Below are 11102 nucleotides of genomic sequence, written 5' to 3' on the forward strand. Positions count from 1 at the left end.
AACAGCACACAGGCTCAACCCAAATTATTCTTGGATGAATAATTGTTTAAATTAGGTGCAAATACAATAACATTAATACTGTGTCTCAATAACTCATTTTACAAAGTACAGTGCTGTACAGATTTGATCCAGTCGTGTGATTTGTCTCCTTAAATCCTGGTCAGAACTTTGTTGCACACCAGTTGTGTATTCACCTACTGTTCTGTGACCAATGGCCACACCACTGCACCATCATAAACCCTTTCTCTACACTCCCAGGACTCAAAATTGCTTTCTGCAATATTCAGAATTCATTGCCTGAATTCAAATGCAGGGATTGCACTTTCTTTCAAGAAGTCAAATGGAAAAGTAAATACCTAAATAGCTTTGGAACATCAGAAAATGAACATGTTAGAGCACCTTTCCTTACAGGAATGCTCATGTCCTCTGAAAAGAAATTGTTACTTTAAACCGAAAAAGTAGACGCATTAGATTTAGTTAAAAGACCTTTTAACATATATCTCTGATTGAAAAGGATGTTTTTGATGGGCAAAGTCAGGCTTTATTAACTTGCTAGAATTTAGGAAGACTCTCCCTCGAAAAACTTTCTCATCTCTTCTTCTCCATGTTTATTTTAAATAAGGCATAAGGATGATAGTTGAGTCCAGCACCCTTTCTTCTCTCTTACACATAAAACACACAAAGAGATAGGGCTGCACGATATTAGGAAAATATCTAATTGAGATTATTATGACTGATATTGCGATTGCGATATGCTTCACGATATTGGAGGGAATGATCATTTTTGTATCATTATTCTCATTTTCTTTGAAAAATATATACAAAAATAAAAAAAAAAAAATTATTGAAGTGATTTTCGCACTGTAAAGAGACAAGAATTACTAACTTTATTATGCAGATGAGGATTCGGAGGACTACCTTTAAGATCTTATTTGGCGGCTCCAGCGTTCTTGTTGCAAAGAAACTTGATAGGATCCGTGTGCAGCATGCACACACACACTAAACTGCTTTTCCGATGTGGACTCAATAAGCACTTAGTAAAATCATTTGAAACAATGAACAGGGCTGCCCAGACCTCTAATAGCTGCTTTAAGGGTTCACTTCAATAATGACACAGCTAATCAGCATATTATTTGCTGTATTTAAAATGCTGAACTTCTGTAGATTTGTTAGTCCCCAATTTATCTTCATTTTAATCTGTATAAAGACAATATTTATTAAACTCACAATAGAATTTAATTATCACTCACAATTGTTGTCAAATGTGATTCAGTGCATCGTTAACAGTCAATTGGCAATCTGGTTGAAGCGCACCAGTCGATATCTAGAAGGTCACTAACAACAGAACATGTTCATATCCTATGTGACAGATGTATTGTGCATCTGACAAAGGGCAGGGGTTGTGGAAAATATAATGTGCATTGATTCTCAGGAGTGTTACTGATTTGCTTTCTTCCTGCCTCCAGGCTTGTCTCTCTCACAGCATTTTAGCCTGGATGTATCAATACAGCAGCACCCGGTGACAGGCCTGGCTGACACTTTATTTCCAAAATAAGTCACAGTGTAGAAGTGAATACGACTAAGCAGCACTCTGCTCCTGAGCAGTAAGATGCCACAGCTCCCCCTGGGCTCTACAGGGAGAGGGAAAATAAGGCAAAACTCTGTTTTGATTCAGGGACAATTAATACATCTGTGACAGACCATCTGTTGAGTCTCACAAAAATGGAATACAGTAAAGGCAATCATTAGTTAAAACAAAAAAAACAAAAACAAAGGTTTAGCCAAATACCTGTAAATCATACTTAGAGCAGATCAGCAACAAAATTGTATCCTCGCTGTTGGACAGGAACTAACATATTAGTATTATGTTTCAAAAGCTCCTACAAAAACAGTATTTAGAATTCAATTACATGATGTAGCTGTGGCACTACAGCTGCATTGCTCGTTGTCTTGGAAGCACTGATTGCATGTGGCATTTACCACGAGCGCCAACTTTGTTATTTCATTTGCGTTTGTTTGGCCTACTTATGTGACAGCATAGAAAACATGTCGGTTGTTTATGCACTCACCCGCTGCCACGGCTGACCACATAACAAAGAACATCCCCACTGCGATCCTCTTCAGAGAAGAAGGCAGCAGGCCGCGGCGTTTCAGGATGGGGTCCACCACTTTGTCCTTCAGGGGAATCAGCATAAGGATGAGCACTGCGTCAAACATGGTGAGCCAGGCGGCAGGGAAGTGGAACGTCATCTGGGGGGACCCAGAGGAGAAAGATGAGGTAAAACAAGAAAGCATGAAAACTACGGTGAATGTCAGTGCATTCCAACACAGATGTGTGCATATGAGTGTGCATGTGTGTGAGTGTGTGTACTTGATATGGCTTAATATTGCTTTGGCACCCCCAGGTGGTCAAAACCAAAAATTGTGAAATGAAAAATATTTATTCAGTTCCCAGTAAAGAAAGCACACAGTAAATCAATACAATACAAATCATCAATACATTAAAAGTAAGTAAAATAGTAGTACGTAAATAGTTACAGTTATAGTTAATAGAGTTACGTTTGTTGTTGTTATTTCTATTATCATAAGTAGTAGTAATGTTTTGTTACATGCTTATACATGAAATATGTAGTGGCATATAGGACTAATTTATGAAAGGAATAATTACACTGTGCAATCAGACTGGATGAAATATCAATCAGAAAGGAAAGCCATTGTGAGCACACAAAGTACCTACAAGTTAAGGCGATAGCTCGTTGAGTGAGCGATGAAAGACTGCAAACTGCTGGAGATGTGTTTTTTGCAATTCAAATTCCAAGTGCCATCTGAGCTCCTGATGTGTCTCTGGTTTAACACTTCTGATAGCATCATTTATTCTCAAATTGAATTTCCATTTCTTGGAATAACCGCTGGCAATCTATACGCAGCTCCTTAGAGAGTGTTTTCCTCCCTTGTTTGTGCATTATCATATGCAAAATGATAGAAAGTGCTAAGGGAGACTTTCTTTTTTGCCAAGGAAAGCCTGGTATGAATGACGGTGGTGTCCCAGCAGGCCCAGGCCCGTGGTGGGCATGATGTTCTGCTTTTTCTACTTCCCCAAATGGACCACATACATCCTGTATGCATATACTACACATATAGGTTGGCAGCCACTTCTCTATATGCATCATATGATACCATAAAGATAAATGAAAGGGTAGTTTATAAATTTAAGTTAATTATGTGTACAAATACCTCACAAAATGGTATTAGTTCAACCCATTACGAATGCAAATGATACATAGCACGTTCACGGAGACATGAAACACATGTCAGTACATTAGAGTAGTAATGTCAGGATCTAATTAAAACACATTCATTCACTCCTGCCTCCCATTGCCAGTAATTATAATTAGTATGGGCTCTGTTTGAGGGAAGAGACAGTATTTGTTTAGCTTTGCAAATGTGTCAGGTGAGGTGAGGGAGCAAATCACGGAGGCATCTAATCTCACTTCCCTTTTGATGTGGAGAAGTGTCGAGGCTGATAGCTGAAAAGGCTTAGTTTCGTTTTTTGATACTAGATAAACAGTATGCGAAAAAAATTCCAATACAGTTTTTAAACACAGTTAACCACAGAAGGATATGAGTAAACAGAACTATGTCATACCATTTCAGTGCCCCAGGTCTCATACATATTATAGTGAAATGTAAAAATAGACATAAAGTATGTATGCAGTATGTTGTGTGTGTGTGTGTGTGTGTGTGTGTGTGTGTGTGTGTGTGTGTGTGTGTGTGTCACATATACAGCACTAGGTTGGATTGTGTGGTTTACAGTCAAGTGTATCACTTCACATTTCCATGAAGTCAGTGTACTTCACTATCACCTCGAGCCTGCCTGCTCAAAAAGAACTGCCGTACCACTAAAGATTCTAGACATTCCCAATCACTTTTAAACCTTTGATTTTTGGGGAGTCGTATATCAGTGGTGGAACTGAGGGGGATTCAGTCATCAACGCCACCCAGGACATAACATACAATCTGTCAGAGGGAGACACAGGTAGAGCAGCAACACTAGTCAGGAATAGAGAGGCTGTGGAGAGGTGCAGTCACAGCCAGGTTGCTAATCTGCGAGGTATTAGTCTGCGAATTAAAGTTCTGACTTAATCCCCACAGCATTACCAACCTTTGTGCTGCCTCTAGCTGTTGCCTACCATTGTGTGTCAGTGACCTACTGCTATCAGATGAACATGTCGGCAAGCTGAGAGAAGGTGGAAAAAGGACAAACTCAAAGTGTCATATGAAATTCTACAGCACTGTCTGTCTGACTATCAGAGAACTGTAAAATCTGCAAAAACTGAGTATATTTCTAACCTGGTTTCTCATAACTGCCACAGCCTCTTTTCAAAATGTTTCACACTCTTATAATCCCCTGTGACTCTGCCCCTATCGATCCCACATCTGACCTTTGTGATTCCTTTCTTAAATTCTTCGTTGAAAAAATGTCTGTCCTTCGATTTTCTGTGACCACATCCTTTGATCAAGACCCCTCTGATCCTTCAGTGTGCATTGCGGTCTTGCACAAGTTTGAGCCCATTTCAATCACCGCCTTATCTGAGGTGGTCCACCATCTGCGGCCCACAACTTGTCCTTCAGACAGCATTCCCGCTCGTCTACTCAAGGAAGTCTTTGACACTGTTGGACCATGTGTCCTATCACTGATAATTACCTGTCTTGTCTCTGGTAATGTTCCAGCTGCTTTCAAACATGCTGTTGTGCAGCCCTTGTGAAAAAAGGAAAATCTAAACTCCTCTGTTCTGTCTAATTTCATCAACTTCTCAAACTACTTTCTCTAAAGTCTTAGAGAAAGTAGTTTTGACCCGAGACGGCCCCATTAACCTGCGGTGTCCCTCAAGGCTCTGTCTTAGGCCCTATCCTATTCTCATTATACATGTTGCCCTTGGCGTCCATATTTGAAAAACATAAGGTCTCTTTCCACTGTTTTGCAGATGACGTGCAAATTGATATGCCTTTTAATCTAAAAACTAAGGGCTCATTGCAGCCACTGCTTGATTGTCTAAATTACATTAAAAGATGGATGAGCCTAAACTTCCTAAACCTCAACAGAGACAAAATCGAGGTTATAGTGTTTGGACATCACGATCTGGTTGATGTCGGCACCCTAGGCCCATTAGCTCCTAATATTTGCTCCACTGTGAAGAGTCTTGGTGTCTATTTCGACAATGCTTTCAAATTTGAGAAGCAGATTTCCTCCATTGTCAGGTCTACCTTCTTTCAGTTGAGAAATATAGCCAAGGGAAAGGCCTATCTACGTCGTAATGACTTAGAGAGGCTGGTCAATGCCTTCATAACCTTGCGACTTGACTACTGTAATTCTTTGTATATGGGTCTAGACCAGTCATCTTCAACACCTGCAGCTAGTCCAAAATGCTGCTGCCCGCCTCCTGACAGGAAAAAAGAAGAGAGACCATATTGCACCGGTGTTGCGCTCCCTCCACTGGCTACCTGTTCGCTACAGGATCGTATTTAAAATCTTACTATTAACTTTTAAATCTATCCAAGGATTGGCGCCGCCTTACCTGACCGAGCTCCTTCATGCTCATACTCCAGCAAGAGTACTGAGATCAGCCAATCTGCTCCTCCTGGATGTGCCAGTAACCAGGCTCATAACCAGAGGTGACCGAGCCTTTGCTGTAGCCGCCACTAACTTGTGGTAACTTGTGGAACAGTTTACCATTTCATATTAAAACCGCCCCTACTCCCGAGTACTTCAAATCACTGTTAAAAACACATCTCTTTTCTCTGGCCTTTCCTTCCAGCTAAGGAAGGATATTATTACCCTTGTTCGTTTATTATTTTCGTTGTGATGTAATCTGTATTCAATTGTTTTATTGTTGTTTTTACCTTGTAAAGCACTTTGGTCAACCCAGTTGTTTTTAAATGTGCTATATAAATAAACTGACATTGACATTGACTCCTTTAGTTTTAGCAGGGGGAAAAAACTCTAGTTCAAACCTACTGATGTGGAGGCAGGTTAGAGCTCTAAACGGGTATGTTTAACTCAATAGAATTATACAGTAGTTGCATGTCACACTGCAAATATATGTTTTTTTTAATTAAACAAGAAACATGTACTTGGAGCAAGAGTGTCTCCACTTTCTGTTACCTTTTGGGGGTCATCAGTGACGTTCGAGGGACTATTAGGAATCCTCAGATGGAGGCCCTGCAGGATGTACGTCGTCTGCATCTGCAACACAATAAAGAGATTTGAGTCTCAGCATGAGGTAATTCTCCACTTTAAGACCACCAGGGTGCCTGGTGCAAAACCGCTCTTCTCCACTGTTGAAAAGGAAAATAGCATTCCCTTGTATTGAAAAAAAAAAAAATGCATGTGCATATCTGCATCCAGAAAGCTATTTCCATATTTAATTCCTTCACATTTTCCATCTTGTGTGAAACATGGCTCATAAATTGTGAATCAAATTTAAAAGCGGTTGGCCTTACCTGGAAGTACACAGTCCAGTATGGGATAAGGGCGAAAAAAACTGGGAGGATTTTCACCACGGATTTCACTTCCTCTACTTTCTCTTCTGGATATTTGCCTCCATAAGTCACTTTGGCACTGTCTAGCAGCGTTGGTTTGTTGCTTCGGGGGAAATAAAAGAGAAAAATCACCATTATCTAAACCTACAGCATGATTGATGACATGAAATAAACACGTACATAAATAAACAAATACAGAATACACTAGAATTATTCTAAACTCTTGAAGTGCGAGACTTAATCAGCCTCTTTGGTGAACATCTTACTCTTAAATAACGGCACTTCTAGAGATAGGAAAGAAACTTTATTCTAAAGCCTATAATCCACATCTCTGGAGAAAATGTCTTAATATGGAATTCTTGAAAGGCTGCAGGATTGGCCAACTTAAAATATTCAATGTCAAGTTTCTGAACCAATTGTGCTGCTTTGGTTCAAAGTCAAGTAACAGCACTTGAGAATAACTTTTCACCACAGGGGAATGAAGGTGAATGCCCGGACCAGTGGAAAGGAAAGAACTAATCAGGGGGGATCAAGGGCGGCTTTAACATAAAGGTCTACCAACAACGCCTTCTTCATCCCACTACACTTTGCCGTGAACTAAAATACTGGCTTTGCTGTTGGAAAGAGCCTTCCCATTGAAATTGATGATTGCTTTGCTACACCATAGTTACTGTGAGCATGCTGTTCGTCACTGAGGAAATTGCTTTACCACTTTTACTGCCTGACCATACAGTTTTATGTCATCTTTTTCCCCATCATAACAATAAATGCTCTAAAATGACTGACACACATAAGTGACATGGCGCTCTCACCGGAGCAGATTAGGCTCCTTTGGTTTCTTGGAGCAGCAGGCAAAGCCCAGGATCTTGAACATATCTGTGAAGGCGCTGCCATCAGCAGGCTTGGTGATGAACACAGTACGTCCCAGGAGAAAGACCAGGAAGGAGACCCCGAGGCACACAGTGGGAATGATGTAGCCGATTTGAAAGCCGACGTTTTGCTGGATGTAGGCCACGCCTCCCAGAGACAGGATGGCTCCTAAGTTGATGCACCAGTAGAACCAGTTGAAGAATCTGCGCGTGGCCTCTGGTCCTCTGTCTTTGACCTAAGATCACATAGATTACAGGACAACAGCAAACAATCATGTCATTGTATGTTGGTCACACATGCAGGGATAATGTTAAAAAAAAATATCGCTACAGCTGTATTTAATACCAGTTGTCAGCTAGCCGCATTGGTTAGCTATACAGGAAGTGTACTCATATTCACATTTTTAAAGTCACATGAGGGAAATAACTCCAGGAAGACCAAAGCTTGCATTTAAAAGGCAGTTGCATTAGGCAACCAGACTAAATGTATTCCATAAACTGCACTGATAAAGAGGAACAATGGTCACACACTGAAACTGACAGGGATTAGACGTCACATGAAAATGACTGTATTTATTGTGATAATAACTAGCTCGAGAGCCATATGAAATTGGTAGAAGACAGGAGAGGGAGGATTCTTTTATATAACGTAGGTGAGGCATAACTAAAATAAACAGCAACTTGTTTATTCTTTATTTGCTTACAGAATTTGCTACGAAAGTCTACACCATTAGCTTACCAAAACTGCAATGAATTCTATGCAAGCAAATAATATTATTCTCCTAATGGCACTGATGCAGTGCAGATGCAGTTATCCCTGTGGAGGAAAAGATTGTATCAATGCGTGATGAAGTGGATATGTCTTTTATTTATATATATATATATATATATATATATATATATAAGCACAAAAGATGCAGCGGTACAGCCACAATTAACTATTGGGGAGATAATGTCACAGCGTTCCCAAGCCAATGCTGAGAATAAATCTTTCTGGGGTTCCTCTTTGCCAAATGAAAAAAAAAGCTGTCAAGCTCAAACTGACCACTTGATTGCCATGTGATACCAAAAACTCCATTTTAATACTTTTTAAAATAATACGTACAAAGAGCAGGGTACTTTTTATAGCTTCTACATTTAGTTTCGACACAAGATCAATCAGAGTAAGTGGTTGTGTTCCCTCCAGCCTTTACTCATGTCAAGACAAGACAAACATCTAATTTACTATCTCGTTTCAGTGTTGACCCTCCATCAAATACAGAATATGATCAGGAAGTATTACAATGCTCATAGGCTGATAGACATTACATTCTGCACTGACTCATAAAAGGACAAAAAAGGGAGACAGTGGCAAAACAGTTGCCTACCCTCTGCTTTAATTTCCTCTATCCACCACCAGCTGCCTACGCACATGTTTTAGCAGTCCCGGTAATACTGCAACTTCATGATTACTATGATCAAGGTGCATATTAATTTAAAAACTACTCACAACATTGACTATGGCAATTTTCACACTGCAAGGGCGCGCAATTGCTTTTTTTGACAGAAATCAAGCCACATTAACAGAAGCCAAGCAAATTTCAAGTGTTAACAGCTCCCACTGCCACTTGTGTAGGACTTTCAGCTGGAGAATTCGTGGGAAATTGCAGTTCATATTACATCTTTAGCAAAGAAAGTAACATGTTTTGTCAACTTGTATAATGACTTTTTGCTTGACAATCTCCGGCACCGGCTACACGTAGCTGATTTATTCCATAGATTGCTGTTTTTCTCTGTTGTGTGTCACTGTAACATGTACCCATTTCTGTGATTCTCCTTTGTTCCCCCACAATGTATGGATTTTGCTTGATGTTGTATATGTGTTTGTTTGAATGTGATCAAAAGGGGCATTGAAGGAAAGGTGAAAATCTTGTAATGAGCGTAGTGAGCTCAAGAACTAATCATATTCACCCCGTCAGTCCCCTTGGAAAGGTTTTATCCACTCAGGGTTAGATTATTTTCAAAAACAATAACCCCATTAATGAACTTTCCCCATGACTATGACTGCTTCTTGTAGAGGGGCTGACATTATTTTGTCACCAAACAAACAGACGTGTTGTGTTTCACTTCTTATTACCACCCAAGTATAATTCAAGGCATTGTTCTGAAGTGTTTGTGTACATTACTGAATGAGAGAAAGAGGGGTTGTCAAAGTCTCTACATTATGCTCTAAAATGTTAACTTTATAATGGAAATACTTATTAGTGGCCATGACGATGAAGGCCATGTCTAAGTGAACTGCCATGGTGTAACACAAATCCCATCACATGTCTGACCTCCATGATGTCACACTGCATACCCAATCTTATACACGGGCCTATGTCAGAAGACAAATCTCCATGTCTACTTTCAGCATTCCTTATTAACAGACTTTGAGATCTGAAAGTAACATTGTTCATACTGTACCTGATCTGCCCCAAAAGGAGTGATGTTGGACTTCACAGTACCCACGCCTAATGCAATTAAAAAAAGTCCACTGAAGACTACTGGGCCACAATATGGGTTACGGATGGGGCAGGTTACATTGCTTGGAGGGGTACTGTTTGTGCTCAGACACTCAGCAGGTTGCACAGGAAACGCCGCCTCATCTCCACACACTTGTATCCTGGTGTCGTCATTTGAAATAAAAGGGAAAAAAAGCATGCCAAGAAAATATAGGATCAAACTCGAAACTATTGTCCAGAATTTTCCAAGGTATGCATCCGCCAACCAGCCTCCAAATGGTGAAATTAGGTAAGTAACTCCCATGAACATCAGGGGTGCCTGGCTCGCCTGAGTGCCTTCCCAATAAAAGGGATTAGTATTGAGAAAAAGGACCAGATTGGATGTGATGCCGTAGAATGCAATCCTTTCTAATGATTCAGCCAGCAGGACGGCTGCACATGCTAGTCTTCTTCCCTGGAAAACTGAAGGTGGTGAAGGTCTGCTCCCAGAACCTGAGTCCAGTAGAGGGGTGCTCTCATTGGCATCCTTGTTGTTAGCCATTCTCAGCCAACTTAATAGTTTAGGTTCTTCTTGATTAGTAAGAGTTTAAGCCTGTAAAGAAAATACAGAGAAGGTTAAACAAACGTTGTCATCACTGTTTACACAGAGAAAACAGCTAACGTTAGCTTACAGAACTTACATCTGATGTCCAAGAGCCCCCTTCCTCGTCATATATAACGATACAGACACTTTGTAAGTAAGCTAGCTTTAGCATAACGATGGCTTGGCAATAGTTTGGTTTTACGTTACCTTTAATTATTGAAACACGTCCCAGTGGCCTTCAAGTATCTCCATAAACCTAGATAATATTTACGACACACGCGTTAACTTTGTCTCGTCTTAAATCAATTCTTTGTCAAAGGAGAACTGGAAGTCAACAAAAAGCAGTATCAGTACTATCGCGTGACACATATACTCACAGTCAACAAACATACCTGCGCTGCTCTGGAGACGATCTCTAAGTGAAAATAGCCGTTGTGCCCGGTAAAGTTAAGCAAGAGTAGCCGATCCATGTGATTTGTAAACTTGATCTGCTTACGCAGACGTCACACCACCGAGGGAGGAAGTGGTGGTGCGGGGTTTTTTGTTCCTTCATTTTTAGTTACAAGTGATTCTGACTTTGAAAAACTTGTCAGGAGACAGGAGTAACGTTAAGCTCTGCTTCGTTTT

The 11102-nt window shown here is 40.3% G+C and overlaps 1 protein-coding gene across 4 annotated transcripts in view; it reads right to left on the reverse strand.

The window, feature by feature from the left end:
- slc15a4 (solute carrier family 15 member 4) overlaps positions 1-11097 on the reverse strand; it is a 35974-nt gene extending 24877 nt beyond the window's left edge. The window contains exons 1-7 of one of the 4 annotated variants that reach the window (XM_031300706.2): positions 10868-11097; positions 10684-10731; positions 9855-10486; positions 7353-7645; positions 6502-6643; positions 6164-6244; positions 2070-2250 (exon numbers count right to left, since the gene is read on the reverse strand). In XM_031300706.2, the coding sequence (XP_031156566.1) occupies positions 2070-2250; positions 6164-6244; positions 6502-6643; positions 7353-7645; positions 9855-10433 (1276 nt within the window). In that variant the 5' untranslated portion in view covers positions 10434-10486; positions 10684-10731; positions 10868-11097. Of the gene's footprint in view, positions 1-2069; positions 2251-6163; positions 6245-6501; positions 6644-7352; positions 7646-9854; positions 10487-10572; positions 10647-10682 lie in introns of those variants that run through there. The other 3 variants (XM_031300708.2, XM_031300704.2, XM_031300707.2) reach the window with 3 other exon arrangements.
- Positions 11098-11102: the final 5 nt, after the last annotated feature.

This window comes from Sander lucioperca, chromosome 2 (assembly GCF_008315115.2).
Source record: "Sander lucioperca isolate FBNREF2018 chromosome 2, SLUC_FBN_1.2, whole genome shotgun sequence".
Taxonomy (NCBI): Eukaryota; Metazoa; Chordata; class Actinopteri; order Perciformes; family Percidae; genus Sander; species Sander lucioperca.